Source organism: Erpetoichthys calabaricus, chromosome 6 (genome assembly GCF_900747795.2).
Source record: "Erpetoichthys calabaricus chromosome 6, fErpCal1.3, whole genome shotgun sequence".
Taxonomy (NCBI): domain Eukaryota; kingdom Metazoa; phylum Chordata; class Cladistia; order Polypteriformes; family Polypteridae; genus Erpetoichthys; species Erpetoichthys calabaricus.
The window spans coordinates 204,323,838-204,350,165 of NC_041399.2; the positions used below are offsets into that span (position 1 = coordinate 204,323,838).

Genomic DNA, 26,328 nt, shown 5'->3' on the forward strand with positions numbered 1-26,328 from the left:
ACACTTGAAAGTTACAGTTCAGAAAGCTGCACCGTGCCCAAAATAAAAGGAAGTGGTCAGATATCACAGTCGATGTGTAAATGCGAGTCGCAGCCCACCGTTTGCTTATTCCATTTCAGACAACTTTTTTCTATAACTGTAGCAAATCCCTAATTTTATTTAATCTAGTTCAATGCAAGGTTGCATGGAGCCAGACCTACCCGAGATTATCCCTAGGCTAGACATCAGCACGAAGAGTGGCTAGCAGAGTAAATTTTAGAATTGGCAATTAAACTAAACATCTTTAAAACATAAATGAAAACCCACTTGAACATTATTAGACTTTGTAAGAAAGTGAACGCTTGAGGGCACTGTTGCCCCGTGAAACCCAACAGATGCAGACACAGGTAAAAGCACCAAGAAGTATTTTAATTTTCTTCCTAATTATGCTTCCAAGGCACCACAGCCACAATAAGCACACAATGAATAAACAATTCTCCTCCTATCCTCCCAGCAGCTCTGTCACACTCCCTCCCAACTCCGGCTCGCTTGCTGGGTCTCCATCAGTCCTTTATATAGTCCTTGACCCGGAATTGCTTCTCCTCATCTGTTCACGTGACTTGTCAGCACTTCCGGGTCAGATGGAGAATTACATTTTTCTTCAGCCTGGAAGTACCTCTGTCCTTCCGTCCCAATGACTTGGGAATACTTCTGGGCTATATTGGAAACCGAAATCCCCTTGTCTCCCTGCAGCGTCCCCTGGCGGCACCTACGGTACCCAACAGGGCTTTGAAGCTGAAGTCCATCTCCCATAATGCCCTGCAGGACTCTGGGGCACTGCTAAGCTGCAGGGAAGTCGCCATCTAGCGTCCTGGGGGTTTCGTCTGGGTTGAGCTGCCGGCCGTCCCTCACAACTTTAATATTAGACTCACAGTAAAAATATAAAAACTTGGTTTTACCATTATTTGTAATAACTGGGTACTACTGAATAATAATTTTGGTTAAAAATGTACAAATAACTCCCTGAAACTATAAATGTACTACTGTAGATTTGGGATGCTAACCAAAATTAGTACTTTGGATAGAATTAATCCACAAGTTTTGTTTTTCCTAAAAAAATCATATGTGAGAATGTGTATCTAGTGAGTGTGACTATATTTGCAGATATTTAAAATGGCTCCAAACTGGGTGCGTTTGTTGCAATGTTTGCTGTATTCAGTCGTTCTTGATGCTGTCTCTACTGCCTACTTTTGTTATTGTGAAAAGTAACAAGTTGACATGCCAGTCAAAACTATGACCAGCATCTGTGAAATTCAGTTTTTAATATTAAGAAAACAAACAGACCTACAACAACTGTGCTGTTGTTAAGATACTTTCTTTAAACCCTTAATTACTTTAGTTTGATTTTATTAAACACTGTACATTGCAATTAATAAGCGTTTTTAAATCTACTCAACTGTTTTCAGTAAATTCAGTATGGTAATGGTCTTTTATATGTCGTCAGAACAGTAACTGTATCAATTGAGATTTTTTAGTTCAAAATTGATTTTGACATTTTGCATCAGTTGCCCTTCCTTAAATGTGGACAGCTGACAGGACAGTTGCACTGACTCTAGGTTTTTCCTTGTTGTCTCTTTTCATGATCTGTCATATAATATGTTTCCTTCATTGTTGCTTTGCCTGCTACTCAAATCCACTGCTAGTCAACAGAGCATTTAGAGTTTGTTCTGCTGCATGTGATGATGTCAAGCAATCTGACACATCCAATAAACTGTATTCTGCATTAAAGCCAAAAAAGTGCTGTGAAGCAGCCCTGTTGCAGGAGAATCCTGTAGAAAAGTGGTTAAACCTACAGACAAGAAAACAAAGTGAAGCAAAATGTTGCTGTTGATTATGAAGAAAAAATTGCAAACCAGTTGTATACACTGCAATAAATAAAGCCATAGTTTTCCTGCCTATTTAGCTTTTCTTGCTCATGGTTAGTCTCTGCACCAAAACCCTTGCCTTGAAAATACAGGACAGATGTTTGAGGGAAATTGTGTCAGATGTTAACAATTTCATAACCAGTCAAGCAAGGTCTAGACCAGGAGCGTCAAACTGAAGGCCTGCAGGCTGGATCCAGCCCATGCATCTTTTTAAAACAGCAATATTCAAAACATTTTACATACAGCCCACAAAGTTGAAACACCTGCTTTATGACATGTTTCATATATAGACCATATCCATATTAATAATTAGGTCAGATTAGGTTTGTACCTTGCCTAAAAATGTGTTCCTAGTGGAGGCTTGTGTTTTAACTGTTAAGCACTGTGCACCAAGGATACTAACCTGTAGTTAAGAATGAAAACTAGCTGCTTATAAAGGCTGGACTGAAAACAAGGTGACATGCTGGCAGCCATACCACCTACACTTCAGATCAAGTTATCCATTTGAAGCAAAGCAATTTTGTGCCCGGCTAGTACTTGGATGGGTGACCATCTTAACAAAAGTTTGGGCTGCTACTGGAAGAGGAGTTGGTGCACTCTGTGCTCTGTATGTAGATTCCAGTGCCCCAGTGTAGTGATGGGGAAACTGTGTTGTCCTTCAGAATAGAAATCAGACCAAATTCCTGACTCTGGACATAAAAGCTCTCTTTCTTAAACACTAGGACAGGTGATGTCCAGGCTAAATTGCTCACTACAGCCTGACCATTCTTACCTCCTAATCGACTCCTGTCTCTTGTTGATGCTCTCTGAAACATCACCCCCTAAGAGCTAATGTGTAGTGAGCATACCGCAGTTCATTCATCCGGCTGAATGCTACACATTGTTGTTGGTTAAAGTGGTTCCCATCTGTCTAAAGTGTGGAGAGGAGCACTTTATGCATTTAATTAATTATGACAAACTGACCTGAAGAACTTTATTGTTTTAGCATGATGCCAAAGCTATGACATTCTCATTAAGGAGCTGGCAGCTTATCTTCACACAAGGTTCTGCCACTCTGCTCACTTTTGAAAATTGCATGGGTATCTTGGCTGGCTATCCTTCCTTGCCTTACCTGACTGCTACCACCACCTTAAATGATTCTTTTGTCTTTTCCACTGACTTGATTGTTATGTGGATAGAAAACACATTTGCCTTTCCACTTGTGTTAAACCAAACTGCAATCCATTTCTGATCAACTCTGAATGTGACCTGTGTCGTCCATCACCAGTGCATTTACACCTGGGTTATTAACATGGTTACATGCCATCCAATCATGATGCATGTAGATGTAGCTGTTTTCAAATTTTCCTGCACATAAAGTCAGAGTAGCAGGCGTCGCAATTTCAAGTGCAGCACAGGACAGAATATGTAATTGTGATGTGCATAGAGGCACTGCCCAGGCTTCAAAAACACCATGTCTGCAGTCAGGTACAGTGGTGGCAGCATAATTCTTTGGGGATGATTTTCATTAGAAATGCTTTGTTTCAGATCCTTTGGTCTTGAACTTTTGATTTTTATTGTTCTTAAAATTAATTGAACTCTTGTTATCCTTGTGGTGTTTTCCATGTGATTTTTAGGCTTTTCCAGTGCTTCTTTGGGTCTCATGGGTTCCTGGGCTTCATACAGACAGCACCATAGTCCTCTTCAGAGAGTGTGTTCAGATCTTCATCATTGGCCAGGTAATACAATTACTAATTTTAAAGAACTGAATTTTAGGTTTTATAAATATTATGGATACCTGCGTACACAATACAGAGGAAAATAAGAAAAATAGCATGTCACTTGAAATGTCAGGTGTTTTTTATTTTTCATAGTTATGGTTTGCTGTTCATTTTATTTTACTGTAGTTTTGTGTGTATTTTTGTTTTTTTTTTTATGTAGGTTTATGTTTTTGTTTATCCCTCCACTTTCAGCCATTGTCAAATCTGCTATTTATAGGAAAAGTTTGGTATTTTTTCACAAACATGGTATATATGCATTTGCCGTGCAAAATTGTTTTCTTAAATTTAAGCATTTTCTATAGATTTAAAAAAAAAAAAAAAATTTTGTCCTCGCTGGTGCTTTACAGTAGAGGCTAAACTTACCAAATACATCCAAGACAGTTCTGGAATATTGATCCTTGTCTTGCGATTACACACATTGTAAAATAGTTCATATAGTATAATTTCTGAACAAAAAACACAACCATTATGAGATTCAGCCATTTTAAAAGAAGACCAGCTGTGTATGCAAACTCAGCGTTTGTCTTTCTTTGGCAATAATCGTTCACCCTCCCAGGGTGAGATTTCCTTTTGATAAACCAAATCACAAACATTTCTTGCCATATGGTTGGTTTTGTTTTGATTTACTCAGTATTTATGTGAGAACTCAAGAAAATAGAAAAAAAAAACATCCTTACCATGAGAAAAATAGTCCCAGGGATATGCGATTAAATGATTATTTTCCTTTTGTTGTCACAAACCTGTGTCAGAAACATGCAAGGCATGTTTTGTTACATTAAAACTTTTTCTGGTTCATCGGTATGTTTTTAGGCTTATATTTTCCACGTATGCCCCATGCCTCCTCTAGTGAGGGCAAGAATTTTTTTTTTTTAATTTATAAAAAATGCTTAACTTTAGAACAAAATGTAGAATTTCTATACCATGTCTGTGAAGAAATAACTTTGACTTGAAAAATACCAAACTACTCTTTTAAACCCTTAAAGGCAAGAAAGGGTACTGAAAATTGAATTTATTGGGACCTTCACTATACTGTAGTTTATAATAAAGCTAAAATAGTAGGTCCATATGCCATGACTGTTCCTCATTTGAACTGTACCCTTTTTACATGGAGTTTAAAGAAAACTTGATTTGTATTCTTTTGGTCAGTTTTTATACAGACTCGTGGCTTTAAAACTCTGAAATCAAAAACGAGGCGTTTGCAGTCATCATCGGAAAGAGTTGCGGAGCCTGAGAGCTATGGTTCATCCTTTATGAAGGTTGGTGTTATTAAATATATATTGTTTGCATATATATGTATGTATGTATGTATACATGCATTATAATTGCACAACACCCCTTACCACAAATTAACACTCGTGATGACTTTTTGTACTAATTTCTCTGTAGTCATTGCATGCAAGGGATATCCAACAAAGTACTAAATATCACTGCTTTAATAGACCTGCCATTGCTATGTTGCAAACCATTATATTGCAATGTACTTTTCAAAGTACAGGTATAAGTTTGAATTAGGATTCAGAATTTTACTGAAATTTTTACATGTTCCTTTTCCATAGTTCATAATACTAGAGTCTTTTATTCAAAGGAAAGTTGATCCCTGTTGTAATATTGATATTGCAGTTAAATACATAAAGTAAACTGAAAGATACTTATCCTCCAGAAAAAAAAGTGGGGAAATGGACAAAGCCAGTCTAGGATATAGAAAAATGAATTGATTTGCAGAAGAGTTTAAGCTTAGAAAGTACCTAAAGTTAATATTGCCTAAAATGTATTCTGCACTTAATTCTTATCCATTCCAAAATCGACATTTTCTTTTTTTGTTGTTGTTGTTGTTTTTTTTTATATAACAGCTTTTCAGAATTATTATGTTAGTTTTTTAAAATTGTATGCAAGTTACAAAGATGGATATACGGATAGATTAAAATATGCAAATTGTAATTTTATGACTCTGAGACCTTTCATTGCCCTTTCATTTTTGTCTGTAGAATTCCTTGCTTAGACCCCACTTGACAGTTCATGGCCATTTTTTTTTTCCCCACTGGTGGTCTCACTAAAATGTTAAGATGCAGTAATATTTCTTTTGAAGTGCACTGTAGTTATTCTATGCATATCTGCAATTTAGTGAAAGCATATTTAAAAGTTGTTAAATTATATTTTAGCTGAAGTCCAACGTCAAAGTTATAAACTTTTTCATATTGGATAGTAGTATTCAAACTGTTTAGGTTTTCTTGCACACTTTTGACTATATATAGACTAGAGATTGTTTTCAAAGAAAATCTACTATTCTATACAGTATTTGTCTTTAAAAGTTGTTTACATTGCTTCACAGGCACTTCAGCAGTAAGGTCTGAAGGCATAACTCTATTATGCCTTTTTGTTTAGAAAAGATAACTTTTGTTAAACAAAATGCTTATTATTTTTGGTGTTCATCCTAAAGGGCCTTTTGATGCGAGACAAAGGATTGGAGGTTGAAAGTTTAGAAAAGTTAATGAAAAATAAGAATATTTCTGAAGCTCATCAGGATGCTTTTAAGACTGGTTTCGCAGAAGGATTCTTGAAAGCTCAGTCAATCACACAAAGAACACATGGTATGTTTTTCCCCTATTTCTCCACTTGTTGAGAAAACAGTTAAACACTAAATGAGTTTAGACCCTCTCCCTTGATAAAAGTGTTGATAATTTCCACATACACAAGCTAAAAATACTAAATGCTATATTCTTCAACCTTCCTGCTATCTGCATCTGCTATGTGAAAATGATCTCTTCAGCCTTGGTACACTCTTTAGCTCCCTGGAATGTCAGCCATTCACAAACGTTTGCTAAGACAATATACTTTGAAATAAGTAATGGGAAGTTTGCTTGCGAGGATGCTACTTGCTGGCAACTACACTCAAAATATTAAAGTCAACAGACATCATATTCTCAAAAGAACATTCAAAATAATAGTTGTACTCATGACATTTTAATGCCATAATTAGAAGATCCTAAATCAAGTTTGAGGAAGTGAAATGTATAAAATTAAAAAGCTATCATTATGAGATGCATTTATTTATTTACTTTTATTGGAAACCAGCTTCTTTTAATATTGCTTACTGGAATATTATAAGACAATCTCGGCCTCCTATAGGTTTGTCATATTAATGAGGATATACTTATTGCTCTTCATAGTTTGAGCAGAGATTTAAAAATTATATTTCCATCATTGTAATCATGACTGGGTTAACAGCCATTTTCTGAGTTTACCCAGGTTAGCCGGTTGCACTCCTGTTCCCCAACCTTCCACAATCTTTTTTTTTTTTTTTCTTTTCTCCACTTTCCTTGGCATTATTTAAGGTGAGATGTATTCTGTTCATATCATTATGAAACGGCAGACTCCTGTGTCCTCCCTGTGGACCTAATCCTCTCCATCCCAATCTTGGTGAACCTCTGCCTTTCGCTCTTTCTCTTAACTGTGTATTTATCATCATCTCACTTTGTGGCACTACACATCTACCTGAATATTCTAATCTTAGTTCTTTCCACCTTTTCATCGTTATTTTGTTCATCAGCCACATCTCCTACTACTACTCACAAAGCTCTCATAAAAGTTTCCTATTAATGCCTTAGGGACTCCTTTTGACGTATGAATGGGGGACATCTCAGATAATTTTTTATGCACCTCTCTCTGCAATACCTGTACCTCCATTTATACTTAACATGTCATCTAATTATCAGACCATGCCTACTTTCTCTAAAGAATTCTATTGCCAATATCTACATTTAGTATACCGGCATTCTTTGACCACAGACACTTCAAACAAAGGTTGCTCTCATTGCCTGCATATTACCCTTCACACCACATTCATGTGCCTACCTCTGACAATCTATACGTTGGACAGAGTTTCTCATAACATATATTCCAACTCTGTCAAATAGGTACTGTATATTCTTACGAGTTCATTTTTTTTTTCTCAGTGTTTCCAAAGCATTTTTCCTTTCCAGGAATGTACATGCCAATCTCTGGCTGATCTGCCTGGCAGCTCCTAGCAAGTTAGGACAGCTCACAAGCTCCCCTTAATCCTGGTGAAGTTAGGAGTAGTTTCACAAATTAGGAAAATTGATAATATGCTTTTACTCCTAATCCTAAGAGTAGGGACACATTTTTGTCACTCTGAGAATTTTGAGGCAGTGAGGACAGTTTTCCTACTCTTAATAAGTGCACGGGTATTATAGTAGTTTAATTCACAGTAGCATGTTGCTATCAAACTGTTTTTGCTCATTAAATTGTTATATTGCAAAATCTTTGATTCTTTTATTTTTGTTTTAGATTCTCTTCGGAGGACACGACTGTTTCTACTGATTCTCCTTCTGATTGGTATTTATGGCTTGTCAAGAACCCCATTCTTATCTGGTAAAGGCTCCTTTTCTGATGCTGGTTTGTTACATTTTAGTTTTTATTGTTCAGTGAAGTATTTATTTTGGTTTTCTGTCAGTGGCTGAATCTGTTATACCTCAAATCAGTGGCTTATACATTTCATATGGTAACTTAGAGACACTGTTCCCATTCCAGGATTAGTCTATCAAGTTTTGACCAATTTATTTATGCACTTACTGTTCAGCAGCAAATTGGAAGTCCGACGTTTTTGCTGCCAAAGAATGCAAAAGTTTCTTGATAGACAATGTGATAGTAAAGTAGTAAGAATTACTTTTTATGTTTCAGTATAAATATGTTAAACTGAACCTTTTCTTTATCTGGGCCTACTTTTGGTGGAGGCAAAAAAGTTTCTGTCATTAGTTGTACTGCAGCGTTTTGCCTTTTATAGTCACAGTAAGCTTAATACATATTGGTAGTTCATTTTGTAAGAAAAAAATTACATATAACATTCTGATTTGGAAATATTGTTTTTTTTTCTTTAACATTACTCAGGGTGTGTCTGTATAATATGTGTGTGTATATTTGTGTGTGTGTGTGTGCATATATATATATATATATATATATATATATATATATATATATATATATATATATATATATATATATATATATATATATATATATATATATATATATATATATATATAATATTGTGTATATATAAATAATGTAGTATTGTATATGTATGTAACTTTTTTGTTTTAATTGACAGTTCGATTCCGGACAACATCAGGTCTTGATGCAGCTGTTGATCCAATTCAGATGAAAAATGTCACCTTTGAACATGTGAAAGGGGTATGCTTTGAAAAGTTCAGCTTCTTCAATATTCCTTTCCTGTGCGTATTAAAATTCATGCACTATTTTGTATTTAGGTTGAGGAAGCTAAGAATGAGTTACAAGAAGTTGTGGAATTTCTTAAAAGCCCTCAGAAATTCACAATGTTGGGTGGAAAACTTCCCAAAGGTAAACAATACAAATTTTAAAGGGTTGTTCTAACATTTCTACTTGTCTAGTAATATAATGCTGTTATTAGTATTTTGCTTTTAAATTCTTAACATATTTGAATAAAACATAAAAAGAAATTGATAACTATTATTGAATCAGTGGTTCCAAGTAAATACAAAGTGGACGTGCGCCCACAGTGAGTGTACTTTGTTGCTTCTTTGTGGTGAATGGAGCACCCTAGTGGTTAAGGCATTAGAGTTGACCACAGAACATTGTTTCAGTTGTAAGAAATATTTAAGCAATTGTACGATAGCATGGTACTTGCAGATCATCTTGAGATATGTTTTGTTAATGAATGATTTCACAGAATAATGTTTGATGAGTTGGCCATTTTGCTCTGGCCATTTGTGAATTTTTTTGTGATGTGTAGTAAACACTAGAATTCAATTACTGTAATTTTTCATATAATTCCTCCTGGCTGACATTATGAATTTAAAGTGAGCTATATCATTACAAACCCACTGAGATTCCCAGTATCATCTATACCTGCTTACTGCTTAACATTAAAGATTGAAGGAACAGTGCCGTTTTTTTATTTCGGTCATTTTGGAGTATATCAAGGATAGCAAAGGTGAAACCAACAGTTTTTGCTTTCTAGTTTATTTTGATTAAAACCGGTTTTGGTTTGCCTTCTGTCTTAATCGTTATTGTGTGTCTGTATAACAAACATTCTGGAAGCCTCCTATCCTAATGACACAAAGCAGGAAATAGGCTTAGCTATCCATCACAGTGCCTTATTACACACAATAACATGGCAATTTTGGAACCAGAATTAACCTAACCTGCATATCTTTTGGGGGTTTGGGAAGAATGCCATAGTACCTATAGGAAAACTTGAATAGACCTGTTGAGAACATGCAAATTCCACACAGACGATCACAGTGTGCAGGATTTAAACCTAGGACACTGGATCTGTTTTATAAGATTGGAAATGTTCAGTTTCTCTCTAGTTCCACCTGTATTTTGCATTTTCTTTTGTAATTTATTTATTATTTCATTGTTCATTGGCCTCTTATCCTGACCTGGGCACTATTAGTGTCTGTTTGCCTGTTGTCATTGTTCTGACATGGTTTACCTCTCACATCACAAAGAGTTGCAGGTTGTGTTGGTTGACATCTCTAAATTGACTGGAAATATGACCTGTGGCAGACTGCAATCCAGTCCTAGGTTTGCTCACACCTTGCAATCAGATTTCCAAAGACAAAGTTCTGGAACTCCTAGCCCCTAAAACCCCAACCCATCCACACACAAATCAGAAATACAAGGGACATTCAAAAAGTTTCCACACTTTTTTATATTTTCATTGGGAACGGTGAAGGTGAGAGGAGTAGTAATTGGGCATTAAAAAGTTGCTACGATGCTGGGAAAAGTCTTAAATAGAGTTTAAAAAAAAGTGTGGAAACTTTTTGAACATCCCTCGTATAATATAAAACATAAAATTAATTTTGGAAAATCAGAGTCTTCATTACTGCTCTTTTTACCTCCTGTAATTATCAGAGGCCTTTTATCCAAAGCTCAAAGGCTGCTTCCAGCTGTGCAAATCACTATTGTGTGTTAGTTGAACACTAACTCATTTTTTAAAGGTTTCTTTTCCATGATTTAGATGTCCACCATAAACAATATCCTCAGTGTGTGTCATTTCATTTCTTACATAAATGTTCTGTTCCTAACATAAATAAACCATCTCGTGTCATTTTGTAGGAATCCTTTTGGTTGGACCTCCGGGTACTGGAAAAACTCTGCTAGCCCGAGCAGTGGCGGGTGAAGCAGATGTTCCTTTCTATTATGCCTCTGGATCAGAGTTTGATGAAATGTTTGTTGGTGTGGGAGCCAGTCGTATCAGAAATCTTTTTAGTAAGTTTTGCTTAATTTTGTTTTACTTCTCTCATTTGCAAACTACTGCAGGAGTGGAGGAGGATCATACCGGAGGATCGGAATATCTGACATAAGTAATTTGACAATAGGTATAACAGATATATGACACCTTACTGGTGTTCCTCAATTTCTAGATATTTACTTTTACTTGTGAATGAAATTTGCAGGGTTTTTTTTTTTTGTTTGTTTGTTTGTGTTTTTTGAAAGTTTGAGGGAAATTTAACTATAAAATATCTGCAGTGTTCCCAATCACTTTGGCATGGTTATATACGTGTTGTAATATATTCAGCTTCTTTCAAATTTCAAAAAGAAAATCTACTGTTTGTGAAACGATTAGAACATTTGGAGTACTGCTATAGCTGTTACCCGGTACAGAGTTTGTGCATTATCTGTAGTACAGTTTCTTGCTGCAGGTATTGTTTGACATTGGTAGTTTTAAGCAGCACAATAGTAGTGTTTATCTAATTAAGCTCAGTTGGTATTTTTCTGTTGATTTGTGTGTAGAATAATTTTCTACAATGAATGTGACTTGTTTTTCCCCCATTGTAGGAGAGGCAAAAGCAAATGCACCATGTGTTATATTTATTGATGAGTTGGATTCTGTTGGTGGAAAACGAATTGAGTCACCAATGCACCCATATTCTAGACAGACCATCAATCAGCTTCTGGCAGAAATGGATGGGTAAGTTTAATTTTTTGTTAACAGTTAACTGAACTTTCTATATCTGTTGAAGACTACTAAAACGTTACGGCACTTGTGTTGGATCAGTACTAAAAACCTGATACCAGCTTTCACACCTCAGTACCGGTACTAAAACAGTACCACACCAAAGCAAATGAAAAATAACTTCCCTATATAATATCCTTTTCATTTGCCTTAAAAGCAGAGTATAAAGTCAGAGAGGCGAGATTGCGTTGCTTTGTACATGTGCAGAGGAGAGATGCTGGGTATATTGGGAGAAGGATGCTAAGGATAGACCTGCCAGGGAAGAGGAAGGCCTAAGCAAAGGTTTATGGATGTGGTGAGAGAGGACATGCAGGTGATGAGTGTAACAGAACAAGATGACGAGGTCAGAAAGATATGGAAGAAGACGATCCGCTGTGGCAACCCCTAACGGGAGTAGCCGAAAGAAGAAGAAGAAGAAGATTGCCTTATCTCATCCTGCTGTGTTAATGCTCTCCATACCCTCTTTTTAAAGACAGTTTATTTTTCAATAAAGCAAGCGTAAAGTAAATTCAGTCACATTTTCATGTGGTAAGATTACTGAATTTTGCATAATGGTGTAGTACCATTTAAAAATGTGGTAGTTTGGCATTTTTAGTACCACTATACCATGTAACACTATGTGGCACACCTACCATCCATCCATCCATCCATTGTCTCCCGCTTATCCGAGGTCGGGTCGCGGGGGCAGCAGCTTGAGCAGAGATGCCCAGACTTCCCTCTCCCCGGCCACGTCTTCTAGCTCTTCTGGGAGAATCCCGAGGCGTTCCCAGGCCAGCCGGGAGACATAGTCCCTCCAGCGTGTCCTGGGTCTTCCCCGGGGCCTCCTCCCGGTTGGACGTGCCCAGAACACCTGACCAGGGAGGCATCCAGGAGGCATCCTGATCAGATGCCCGATCCACCTCATCTGACTCCTCTCGATGCGGAGGAGCAGCGGCTCTACTCTGAGCCCCTCCCGGATGACTGAGCTTCTCACCCTATCTTTAAGGGAGAGCCCAAACACCCTGCGGAGGAAACTCATTTCAGCCGCTTGTATTTGCGATCTCGTTCTTTCGGTCACTGCCCATAGTTCATGACCATAGGTGAGGGTAGGAACATAGATCGACTGGTAAATTGAGAGCTTCGCCTTGCGGCTCAGCTCCTTTTTCACCACGACAGACCGATGCAGAGCCCGCATTACTGCAGATGCCGCACTGATCCGCCTGTCGATCTCGCGCTCCATTCTTCCCTCACTCGTGAACAAGACCCCAAGATACTTGAACTCCTCCACTTGGGGCAGGATCTTGCTACCAACCCTGAGAGGGCACTCCACCCTTTTCCGGCTGAGGACCATGGTCTCGGATTTGGAGGTGCTGATTCTCATCCCAGCCGCTTCACACTCGGCTGCGAACCGATCCAGAGAGAGCTGAAGATCACGGCCTGATGAAGCAAACAGGACAACATCATCTGCAAAAAGCAGTGACCCAATCCTGAGCCCACCAAACCGGACCCCCTCAACGCCCTGGCTGCGCCTAGAAATTCTGTCCATAAAAGTTATGAACAGAATCGGTGACAAAGGGCAGCCCTGGCGGAGTCCAACTCTCACTGTTGGTTCGACTTACTGCCGGCAATGCGGACCAGGCTCTGGCAACGATCGTACAGGGACCGAGCAGCCCTTATCAAGGGGGCCGGTACCCCATACTCTCGGAGTACCCCCCACAGGATTCCCCGAGGGACACGGTCGAATGCCTTTTCCAAGTCCACAAAACACATGTAGACTGGTTGGGCAAACTCCCATGCACCCTCCAGGACCCTGCTAAGGGTATAGAGCTGGTCCACTGTTCCGCGACCAGGACGAAAACCACACTGTTCCTCCTGAATCCGAGGCTCGACTATCCGACGGACCCTCCTCTCCAGGACCCCTGAATAAACTTTTCCAGGGAGGCTGAGGAGTGTGATCCCTCTGTAGTTGGAACACACCCTCCGATCCCCCTTCTTAAAGAGGGGGACTACCACCCCGGTCTGCCAATCCTACATTTTGTTAAATTTGGATCAAAAGCTAACACATTAAATGCTGCAAAATTGGAAAAGCTGTGTTCACACTGTAACCTGATCTGAATTCCCATTTGGTAAGTCTGCCTGCATTGTGCTGCACTATTAAACATTGTTCAACATGCTCTCCACCTCATAAGTGATGGAAAACAGTACTGGTTGGGGGGAAAAGTAATTCTCATCTAATCTTCCATGTGTCTTGTCTGAGTTGACCTGGACCATACAGTATATGATCTTCTAATTCAGTGTATTAGTTTGATGATAGAACAGTGATTGAAAATTTAGTATTTTTTCTTTTTTTTTTTTTTTAAATTATTATTAATCTCAACTGTTTTACCTCAAAAAATACATATGTGATCTAATAGTAACCTTGGCTTCCTTAACAAAAGGAACCTGGATATTTTATCATGTTTCCTCTTTTGGAGAAACTGGTTACAGTATGTACACTCTAATAATAGTGTGTCTTATACCTCTAATGTTCCTTGGGCTTTGTTTGTAACAATGTACCTATCTTTCAAGGATTCATTATATCTTATGCCGACAAGTATTCTCCCTCAGTTGCTTATGTGACAGGTCTTAAAACTATGCAGAATTTCTGCAGAAATTATTTTGACTGACAATATGGTCTGTATAACTCCACTTTGTAGAAATACCAGAAAGACTACATTCTTAAGCATGACACTGGGTGAAAGGAGTGTGTTTGATCGTATGGTTTAGAGTTAACCTGAAAGAAGCCAGTGTAGTGTGGAAAATTGGGCTTACAAATGACTTTTTTTTTTCTTCTGTAATCCTCCAGATTCAAACCCAACGAAGGTGTCATCATAATCGGAGCAACAAACTTCCCTGAAGCCTTAGATAAGTAAGCTAATTTATTTTTCACTTTATTTTTATGAACTTGAGGTTTGTGTTCACCAAAAGTCTACTTGATTTGCTTTGTTTAATGTGGAAAAAACTATAGTGTATCTTATTGTGTTAGTGGCCTTTTTGTCAGACGAGTGCTCTTTAGCTTTTGGCAGTAAATGTCAGTCTTTAAGTGTTAAATATATTACAGCAAGTAACACGTCACAAAGTGAGCATTACGTATCTTGCACCCAAAGCAGGGTAATTGACATCAACAACAAATATAAACAGGTTTGCGTAATCTAAATAAAACTGTATATTCATATGCGAAATAAGAATGTCCGATTTATCTACACTTTTAGGATTGACAGAGCAAGCTGCTTGTTAAGCATTGCACAGAAATAAAACCGTTTCATGTTTCGTTTTTTTTCTCGAACAGTGTATCTGTACAGTTTGAAGGGTCTCCTGTGAGGGGGTAACATTTATTGAATGGATTCCTAGCTGACAGAAGTGCAGATTTTCTCTTGCTGAGTGTAAGGGATGTATCTCCTCCCACCCTTCTCAGGTTTATTTGGAAGAAAGCTGTAGTTAGGCTGTGGCTTGTTACTGCAGTGTTTGGTTGGTGCACCTTGGTTTGTATTTGTGGTCTTATTTTAGTAGTCACTTACACATAGAGGCTGGGAAATTTCATATAATGTAGTGATAAAACAGTGCAAAGAGAAAAAAGGATGTAGATTGCAGCATCTTAGGGGGCACGCTATTGGCTGCCATTAAAATGGAAAAGCAGGACTGTCCTAGAAGGTTGGCACATAGTCACTAAATGTGAAATGGCCAACAGTTTTTACTTGTTTAAATTGACATAGTCTGAGATCAGCAGCTGCAGCCACCAAATCTGACATTCTTAACTACTAGAAGTCGAGTAATGCGACATCCACTTTAACCATACAAAAATCCATTGGAATTTACCGATTCACATGTGTCGGGACAATACAGTTTCCAAGTTGATAGCATTTGAACATGACAGTTTCAGTAAAGGCAGTAGTAGGAATCCTGAATGATGTGTTAAGGGTTTTTTGTTTTGTGTGTGTGTGCATGCATGCATACATATAATGTTTTGGGGTTTCAAGACCTTCATAATACACTAGATAGAAAATGGGGAAAAAGAAACGGGTTCCATGCCACTTCAGCCTGAGTCCCTGTTCATCTGTGAGACTGAATTATGGCCACCTTGGGTGGCAGCTGAGCTGAATCATTTCCTCGTTCTGGATGGAAAGTAGCGGCCTAGATGAGAAAATGTTTGGAAATAGGAAACCTTGCAAAACACACTTTGCCAAATAACGGTAGTTGTTGACTTATACATCACTTATTCATTTAGATCAGTGTAATTGTGCTTTAGATTGAGCAGTCCGATGATAAGCTGTCCTCAGTTTTTTGGAGTTATGACTTGGCATTCATACAGCTTTATTTCCACATACAGTTTTCTTGGGATATTTAACTGTTGATTTATTGACATATAACTTTAAAGCAAAATACTCCACCCAAAAATATTTTTATATATTGCATTCAGTTTATTGCAAGGGACAGGTAAAAATATTACCAGTTTCAATGCAGAACCTGTCTATATCCCTCATTTATTGGTCAAGAGTCTTGTCTTCAATTGAAAAGCACATTCTTGTGTGACTGGGCTTCTTGTTTGTGGACTACTTTCATTTTTTAGTGGTATTTATTTAACATTTTTTTAGCATGAAATGCACATGTGTACCCGTTGTGAGCATATGTCTGGATGCCTTGACATGTGGATTATGCAACATGAGTAGCATGACACTTTTTTCTTGAATGTTGTAAATATTGTTTGTTGTTGTCCAGACTTGGTCACTATAGGCTACTATTCTATTAGAAATATTGAGCTCTCAATTTTCCATTAAAGAAGGAGAGGAAAAGTTTTTCTCGGCTGTCCCTACAAACTACATGAGGAAGGTAACGTAAAAAAAAAAAAATCCTCATAAGAAATTATCATTAGTTTTGGGATAGTTAGCTTGTGTGATAGACTATGCATCCACTGAAGCACTCACTAGCTCTTTTGATGCTTCAGATGCATTGTCAGCTGGCTGTAACACTGCAGGCTTGAAATTCTTAGTGTCCAATACATCATCTCAATTGGTGGCAAAGCTTTCTGTCAATTTATTTATAAAAAAAAAAAAGATGGATGGGTGGTCACTTGGTGAGTGTTGCGGAGGAGAAAAACTTCAGTCTAACAGATGTAGTCTGTAAGATGTTAGTTTCTTCATGGAAGCTTTCTGCCTTGTGTGCATTTATTTTCTAACCTTTAAATTCTATCACATTTGCTGAGTGTATTGTAATTATCATCTGTTACTTTCTAATTATGTGGAAGCTGTGTTATTTTATTTAGATTCCTTTCACTTTAATTATTTCATTTAAACCTACTTTTTCTTTTGTGATAACAGTGCCTTGATTCGTCCTGGACGCTTTGATATGCAGGTGACTGTGCCCAAACCTGATGTGAAAGGTCGAACTGAAATTCTGAAATGGTATCTGAACAAAATTAAAGTGGATACAGGTATGGTTTACGTTGCAAGTATATTGACTTACTATCACAATTTGCTTTTAAATAACTTTTTTTTTTTTTTTTACCGAAAAATAGGTCCAATTAATTATTTAGGAGGTTATATTTATTCCAGGTGTAAATGCAGAAATAATAGCAAGAGGAACAGTTGGGTTCTCTGGAGCAGATTTGGAAAATTTGGTAAATCAGGCAGCATTGAAGGCCGCTGTAGATGGGAAGGATGTGGTAACAATGAAGGAGCTGGAATTTTCTAAAGATAAAATTCTAATGGGTAAGTCTGTGTATGTGAACTTCCTGACTGAATCTTGTATTATATTGTGCTTGAAACATTCTGAAACCAGTCAAATAAGTTATTTTATTAGAATCTGTAGTGTTTAGAAGAAACTCTAAAACATGTTATACTAATAGGGAAAGAATGGTGATATTTATTTGTATCAAGTGCTCCTCACTTTTGTAAATGCTTTCAGTGTTTTATGACCTTTAATCTTCTGTTTAAAGATTATTTTAATAGAAGATTGCTGTGGAATTTTGGTAAAAATGCCAACACTTTTAAAATTGGTGCAACTCTATCCTCTTTTAACATGAGAACGTTCTGTTTTCTGTCACCACAAAATGAAAAGTACACAGAAATGAAACAGAATTCTTTGTTTAGAGGAGTACATCTCTGCTCTCATTCTGTGAGGAGAACAGGAATGTGCAAACGTGTGCAGACTTTAAAGGAATGTGCACATGTGTAGCATTTCAGTACTTGCTTAAATCCATATCTATAATACCAGCCTTCAACCCCCATACATTTAGCTGAGGGCAAAGGAGTTGCAGGGACACTTTACAGAGCTGATGATTTGGTAGAAAGTTAAATGACTATCAAGGCATGTTGCTTGCTCCTGGGCTTAGCTTAGTAATGTAAAAACACTTTATGTATTGTTCAGCGGATATACACACCATGAAATATTGGTGGTTTTATCTCAGAGTCTCCTAATGCAAACCCAGAAGCACTTCTATACATACACACACCTTAAAACAGCCAGCAGAGTACAAAACATTTGAACGCGAGAGAATATGGGGCTTAGCCCTGACTTTTAATGCTTATTTAATTTCTTGAAAGAAGCTGTGGAGGCAACATGTCAGCCCAATAAAAACTACATTATTTATTTCTTCAGCACATTTTCATACAGAGGATGTGGCTCAAAGAGCTTTACAGGATGTTGCAATAAAAGAAATTAAATGAGAACAATAATGAGCAGATAACATAGAAATTCCTCGCAGGTGGCGCAGTGGTAGTGCTGCTGCTTTGCAGTAAGGAGACTGTGGAAGATTGTGGGTTCGCTTCCCAGTTCCTCCCTTTTTGGATAGCGCTTTGAGTACTGAGAAAAGCGCTATATAAATGTAATGAATTATTATATTATTATTAGAAAAGAATTACACATATTTACATAATATAGACATAATTAATAGAGAATTACAGTTGTTATACTTAGAATCGTTTTAAGTCTCAAAAGATGAGTACAGTGGGCCAGATGGACAGAGAGAAATTTAAAAAAAAAAAAAAAAAATTCCAGTTAAGCTGAAGAAGAAAAAAATCTGCAGGGGCTTCCAGGCCAAAAGACCACCCAGCCACCAATGGGCATTCTACCTAAAATGTTCTTCTTTAAGTATGTACTTAATTTTTTTTTTACCTTTTTTTTTTTTTTTTTTTTTTTTTTTTTTTTAAAAGCTTTGACAAGTTTGGGGTAACCATTGTTGCTGTCTTTTTCCAGGAACAACTATGCTCTAAGTGAAATGATAAACTTTGAAGTTCATGTTTAGTATTTTGTCTAACAAATGGAAAAAAATGTCCTATTCAAAGAGGTTTGAATGTAACTTTTGATTTTAGAGGTTCACCTTCAAAGACAGCCTGCAAATACTTTTGAATGGTAATCTATTTTATAGGGAAATGAGTTTAATGAAAAGAAATTACAGCTTCATGATTACAGCCATCCCCTGCCTATCGCAGAAGTTACGTTCCAGACCCATCAGCAATAGGTGAAAATCCGCGATATAGAAAGACCATATAAATAAACATTTTTTTTTATAGTTTAAGCCTTAAAATACCCCTCCCACACGCTTTAAACACATGTAAACTTATTCAAACACTCTTTGTAAACATATGATATGTGGATGTTGGGCTAAGGATATGAGTAACATCTCTATTAAAAAAAATCTTGGCAGGGAGACCAGGGAAACGAGGCTTGATCTTCTCAGAAGACAATTTGACATCCCACGAGAGACATTTTAACGTCCTGCAAGACAAGGCAGTGAGACAGGACGACAGCTGCTGTACAGGCTTTTAAATGATTGATGCGCAGAGCGACAAGCAGAACAAGCATTTTGGCAGAAGTAGCGTGCGTTCAGCTCCCCCCCCTTCACAATGCAAGCGGGAGAGACATGAAGTGACAGGAGCGTAGCGCGCTTCTGGGGGGGTTGAGCAAAGTGACTGAGACCAGATCATCTCGGAGAGACACTTTGATGACAAGCAAGACTAGACATTACAACCTTCGGTAGCAGAACCCCTGAGATGGTGACCTTTGCACATCACGCCCTACTTACAAACAATTTAAACAAGTTCACTGACATCTAACCTAGCAGTTGTTGGAATGCTTTTGGCAAACAAACTTCAGGTGCTCCCAGCTCTTAAAACAAAGACAAGCAGAACTCACAGTTTGCCAGCTGCAGCAAGCCAGTGTGCGTTCAGCCCTCACACCCCCCCTACTCCTCCTCCTCCTCCTCCTATTCCTATTCCTTCAGAATGCTAGCGGCAGAAACGCAAAGTGGCAAAAGGACAGCTGCTGTACAGGATTTTAAGTGATTCACGCAAAGCACGACAAGCACAACACACAGCTGGCCAGCAGCAGCAGCAAGACACCATTTGAACCGATTGCATCTCTTTAGCATGCGTTCAGACAAACCCCCCCGCACCCACAACACGAGCAGCATTAGAAGTCCAGCGAGAAAGAGATTTAACCATGCCTGGGGCAGGAAATAAAGGACAAATATTGTTTTTACAAAAGTTTTAAAGGAAAAATGAAAATAATGCATATGTAACAATTCCCATGAAAATAACAATCTCTTTAAATTGTTTATCCGGTAAACCAAACCCGGGGGTGGGTGAGCGAAGCCCCTTAGTAATTATAATATTAATAAATCCGCGATGTAGCGGGGGGCGCGATAGCTAAACCATGATATAGCAGGGGATTACTGTACATGTGTTTTACCAAAAAAAAAAAAAAAAGACTATCTGCATTATTGTAGACTGCAAATGTAGGTGACAGCGCATCATCTGTTATATGAATGTTTGTTAGTTTTTTAAAATATTGGGTTGCTCATTTCTTTGTTTGTAATAGGCCCAGAACGCAGAAGTGTGGAGATTGATAAGAAAAACAAAACAATCACGGCCTACCATGAATCTGGACACGCTATTGTTGCATGCTATACAAAAGATGCAATGCCTATAAATAAGGCAACAATAATGCCAAGGGGACCTACACTGGGACATGTAAGTATAATAGTTACCTGCCATGAAGTGTTGTGAGTTTTTATTACTTAGTTTAGGAAACCATTTTTTTCCTTTATGCATCTATTAAACAGTAGCAAGTGTAGAGCTTGCATGTAAATCATTTTTCAACATTGTCCTCCTTTTCTTTATTTGGAATTTCCAAAATGTAATAAAAATACAATTTTTAAAGAAGATAAAATAAGTTACAAGTGAAGTGTTACAGAAGTCAAACAAACATTGGTTTAAACAAAAAAAAATGCCAGTATTCTGATCCAGTATGTCACAGAAATAGTTAAGGTTTGTTAACCCTGCACCACCCTAAAGCCCTTTATTTTGGTATTGTGTATCAGAGTTTAGGAGAAAGCATTTTATTTCCTTTTCCAAGAAATATTTTAACTGGGTCATTCACACTGTGGAGTGCAGACAGTGGCATTTGTTTTGTTTCCATAACACTTCTTGGTTAAGTTGCTCATAAGCCTAATCTCTTTTTAACAGTATTGCGTGCAATATTTACATAACATTTTAATGATTTAATAAATACATTGGAAGCAAGAAATCTCTTGCCTCTTTTGTCCTTGAAATTTAGTTAACTCTTGTGTTTCAAAAGCGATTGACAATGGTTTACTTTAAAAGCTGGCAAAATCATAATTTAAGATTTTTAATGTAGTATTTTGTAAATAGAGAAGAATGTGAAGATTCACAACATTTTGCATAATTTAAAAACTTTTGAGTAGCAGTGGATTTCAGTCATTTTGTAAAGTCAACATTTCTTTTGGGTAAAGATTTTTTTTTAATCCCTTTTTATTTTAAGGTGTCATTACTTCCAGAAAATGACAGATGGAGTGAAACCCGCTCTCAGTTGCTGGCTCAAATGGATGTCAGCATGGGAGGAAGAGTTGCTGAGGAGCTCATTTTTGGAAATGATAACATCACCACTGGTGAGTGTTTGAGATGCACTGTATCTATAAAATAGCCACTTAATTGGAATAGGGTCAAAACTCAAGCCATAATTTATTACAAAAAAGTACAACAGACGTAGAGCCTTTTGATTTTGAGCCCTATACAGGTGGTAGCTTTGGTATTCCTTTTCTGATCTCTCCTTCATCTTAAAGGAAATCTGCAGCATGTATCATGGGTGCTGCTCTGATAGCAGCAAAGGCTGGCCATCTTCACTCTTGTTTTCTGCATGAAAAATTGCCAGATGGCCAAAAAAATACCACATTTTTAGGAAAAATGTCCAAGCTAGTTTGAGCACAAGGTGTTTTTGGCTTACGGTACGAAGGGGGGGTGGGGTGGGGGGAGTCAGGCCTTCCATTTACATTTGTTCATCTTGCAGACACTTTTATCCAAAGCAGCTTACAAAAAAAGTCAACATAAGTAAATGTCAGTCTGGGACTGTTTAGGAACTGGTGTTACAGGACAGGTTATAAAATTAATCATCACAAATGAAGAGTAAACAAGACAACCCAAGACTATTTAGTCTTTTCTTACCGTGTTTCCCCAAAAATAGGACCTACTGCAAAGATAAGCCCTAGTATGATTTTCAGGCCGCTCTGTAATATAAGCCCTACCCCAAAAATAAGCCCTAGTCAAGATCGTCAGCTGAAAAGTAAGGCGCCTAAGGCTAGGTTTATCCTTCACGCGATGCAACGCATGTGCCTGAAACATTCGTTAAATTCCGAGGACACCTTGCCACAATATCTGTGAAAAGGATGTTTAATGATTTCATCCATCATTTCGGGGATGCGCCCATTCCAGCAGCATCGGCGCAAGACAGAAACAAAATCTCTGGACAGGGCATCGGCTCCATCGCAAGATGAACACAAGCACACACATACACTGACGTCATTGTAGCTTCACCAAATCCCCAAACCTTCATGTCTTTGGATGGAAAACTGGACACCAGGAAAAACATGCAAACTCCAGGCAGGGATCACAAGGGACGCGACTCCCTGCGAGACAGCAGCACTTCTGCTCTGCCACCGTGCCTCCCCATATGTGTAATTATTAGCAGTATTCATTATTTAAACAATGTTAACGATTTATCTGTAAAATGTAACATACATATTTTTAATGCATCATCATGAAAGTGATATCAAGTATAAATCTAAGAATTCTAAATGTGCAGAGAGTTGGAATATTATAAATTTAATATGTTCTGTGTGGCGATGCTGCAGTCAGGTCAGGAGGAAGCCCCAGAAGCGTGTAGCGATTTAACAACTAGGTCGGTTTTAAGATGACATTTACGACGGTCTACTTTATTGATAAAATAAACTACGAGGTTAAAGCCAAAATCTCCACTTTAATCACAAAATAGACATTTTTATTATGTCCTAATTTTTTTTCCCTCTGTGGCTCAAATACTCCGCCGTACGTTCTGATGGTATTGTAAAGGTGCAAAAAAAGACGGCACAGAAGATGGTATGTGAGACTTTTAAAATGTATTGTCATTACTTTAGGGAATATGCGACGCTTGAATATCAAAGCACCACGAATGCATTTGTATGTCTGCATTTTGCTTCACCACATCGAACAATTCATCAAATATCGAAGCGCGCACATCGACCCTGGAGGATCCTAAAAGGGGCTGGAGTCCCAAGAAATTCAGGGTTTGAATGTGGAGAGTTGTGATGATATTCCAGAAGAAGATGACATGACTGTATTTGGATAAATATAAGAGATCCCCTGAAAATAAGCCCTAGTGCATCTTTTGGAGCAAAAATTAATATAAGACCCTGTCTTATTTTTGGGGAAACACGGTAGTTACAAGAACATATCAAAGTCATTGTCAATTAGACAGTATTCACAGAATGAGTCCTCAGACATTCTTAGAAACACTGAAGGGAGTCAGTAGTGGATGGAGGTGGGCAGCTCGTTCAGCAATCTAAGAGCTACAAATCATAATAATAATTCTTTGCATTTATATAGCGCTTTTCTCACTACTCAAAGCGCTCAGCAGTTGCAGGTTAAGGGCCTTGCTTAAGGGCCCAACAGAGCAGAGTCCCTTATGGCATTTTACAGGATTCGAACCGGCAACCTTCCGATTGCCAGTGCAGATCCCTAGCCTCAGAGCCACCACTCCACCTAAATCGTGGATGGAGATTTGATGGCGTGCAGCCGCATGCAGAATTTTTTAGTTTTTTTTTTTTTTCTTTTGTTGTTTCTCTTCTTGAAAGCCTCCACAGAGTGAATAAAGAATACAGAACAGTTCTAAGAATGTGAAAATCTACCTTGGGCTCCATGAGTACCAATTAACATTATGGCAAAATGATTAATGTATTGTGTGTCAGATTGTAAACTTCAGCCTATCAAAGCTTCTACTCTGTTTTACATCGGACAGACAGCGAGTCATTTTCTTACCCACTTAGTCTTGAACAGGGTCACGGGGAGTGCTGGAGCCTATTCCAGCAAGCACAGGGCAGAAAGAAAATCTGAACAGGGCACCAGTCAATTACAGGGTGAACACACACACACACACACACACACACACCCATCCATACGCTAAGGCCAATTTAATATCACAAATCCACCTAACCTGCATATCCTGGGACTGTGGGAGGAAACCCATGCGAATATGCAGACTCTACTCAAGGGTGGACCTGGGACATGAACTGTGGTCTCCTTACTGCGAGGCAGAAGTGCTGCTCTACTTCGGACTGAAGCTTGGTAATCCATTTGTAGTGATCAGTTGACAGAGATTGACTTTCTGAATTCAGATTGTTAACCAACAATATCATCTGCAAAGTCTGAATTTTTAGGGCATACCGTATATACTCGCATATAAGTCGGGTCTTGAAACCCGAAAAATCGATCATAAAATTAGACCCCGACTTAAATGCCCGTTGAAAAATGCGACACTTTTTTTTACATCTTGGCTCCTCCAATCTCACACCAGTTTCTCAGGCACATCGAATTTTGTTGCAGCAGCGTCATTACCAAGTTCTTTTGCCACTTCAACGTTTAATTTAAAACCAGCTTCATATTTATTTTCTGATCGAACGCTCCATCGTAGATAAGGGATGCTCATACGATAAAGGTATATGAGGGTGTGAGATATAAAAAACACAAAACAGTGCAAACGTTGCTTCGGAATAGTTCGGGTATTTGGGCAAAATAGAGAGAGAGAGAGTGAGTTTAGGAGCACATGCTGATACAGCGCATTGCCGCACCCACATAGAAAAAAAAAAGGCAGTGTGCTCTGTGGTTACTTTCTCAGTTCAGCGTTAGCATATCATAATCTCTTGTACCAACAACGTGAGTTTTCCGCATTCGACTTATACGACCAACATTATACCATACCAGAAATTATACAGTAAAATCAAGTCCCGACTTATCTGCGAGTATATACGGTACTTAATAATATGCTGTTAACAGAATGTTTCTTTTATTGATGCAACTCTTGCCTTGTTCTGCACATACACATTCTCTTCTAAGCAATAGTAATTGAAAATTAACCTCTTCTTTGGATTTTTTCTTATTTTTAGTGTGCTATATTTTGTTGTTTTTAATCTGAGTTGTGCTTTCCCAGGGGCATCGAGTGATTTTGATAGTGCAACAAAGATAGCAAAGATGATGGTGACTAAGTTTGGAATGAGCGAGAAGGTAAGTAGCATGTGTTTTTTAATGGAAGACTTCTGATTTGTAGTGAAGTCTCAAACTAACAGTACATCAGTCACTTATCAATTTCGGGTTGCCATGTGTACATAGTAAAGTGTGTCCATAGTACAAGGAAATTCTTTCTTTCTTCTCATTATGACAGTGATAAGTAATACAGTAACAACAAAACGTGCACACACAATGAATGCATAGCATGCACCATACGCAGTTTATACACATGATGTACTGTTAAGGTGAAAAGTAAAATTAAAATGAGACATCAGAATATTTCACTGGAATCTCTTAAGTTTACTATTATCTAATGTGCGGAGTTTAATGAATTAAGCATAATTATTCATCAAGTTCTTCCATGTGAACCCTGAATACCATGAGGACTGATTGTGAGGTCATTTATGTTAGGTAGAATGCCTAGAGGGGGCTGGGTGGTCTCGTGGCCCGGAACCCCTGCAGATTTTATTTTTTTTCTCCAGCCGTCTGAAGTTTTATTTTGTTTTTTTCTGTCCTCCCTGGCCATAGGACCTTACTTTTATTCTGTTAATTAGTGTTCCCATCCATCCATCCATCCATTTTCCAACCTGCTGAATCCGAACACAGGGTCACGGGGGTCTGCTGGAGCCAATCCCAGCCAACACAGGGCACAAGGCAGGAAACAATCCTGGGCAGGGTGCCAACCCACCGCAGGACACACAAACACACCCACACACACCAAGCACACACTAGGGCCAATTTAGAATCGCCAATCCACCTAACCTGCATGTCTTTGGACTGTGGGAGGAAACCGGAGCGCCCGGAGGAAACCCACGCAGACACGGGGAGAACATGCAAACTCCACGCAGGGAAGACCCGGGAAGCAAACCCGGGTCTCCTAACTGCGAGGCAGCAGCGCTACCCACTGCGCCACCGTGCCGCCCTAGTGTTCCCTAATTCTATTTTATTTATTTTGTCTTTTTCTCTTTCTGCATTATGTAAAGCACTTTGAGCTCCATCATTTGTATGAAAATGTGCTATAGAAATAAATGTTGTTGCTCATTGGGTTACTTTTA

At 38.2% G+C, this 26,328-nt stretch overlaps 1 protein-coding gene across 2 annotated transcripts in view; it reads left to right on the forward strand.

Moving 5' to 3' along the window:
• yme1l1b (YME1-like 1b) overlaps positions 1–26,328 on the forward strand; it is a 44,706-nt gene that overhangs the window by 10,829 nt on the left and 7,549 nt on the right. The window contains exons 4-17 of one of the 2 annotated variants that reach the window (XM_051928971.1): positions 3,521–3,622; positions 4,811–4,920; positions 6,102–6,252; positions 7,970–8,077; positions 8,790–8,872; positions 8,950–9,040; positions 10,784–10,936; positions 11,507–11,639; positions 14,509–14,571; positions 17,018–17,130; positions 17,252–17,407; positions 20,517–20,668; positions 21,480–21,606; positions 25,197–25,270. In XM_051928971.1, the coding sequence (XP_051784931.1) occupies positions 3,521–3,622; positions 4,811–4,920; positions 6,102–6,252; positions 7,970–8,077; positions 8,790–8,872; positions 8,950–9,040; positions 10,784–10,936; positions 11,507–11,639; positions 14,509–14,571; positions 17,018–17,130; positions 17,252–17,407; positions 20,517–20,668; positions 21,480–21,606; positions 25,197–25,270 (1,616 nt within the window). The remainder of the gene's footprint in view (positions 1–3,520; positions 3,623–4,810; positions 4,921–6,101; positions 6,253–7,969; positions 8,078–8,789; positions 8,873–8,949; positions 9,041–10,783; positions 10,937–11,506; positions 11,640–14,508; positions 14,572–17,017; positions 17,131–17,251; positions 17,408–20,516; positions 20,669–21,479; positions 21,607–25,196; positions 25,271–26,328) is intronic. The other variant, XM_028804351.2, reaches the window with a different exon arrangement.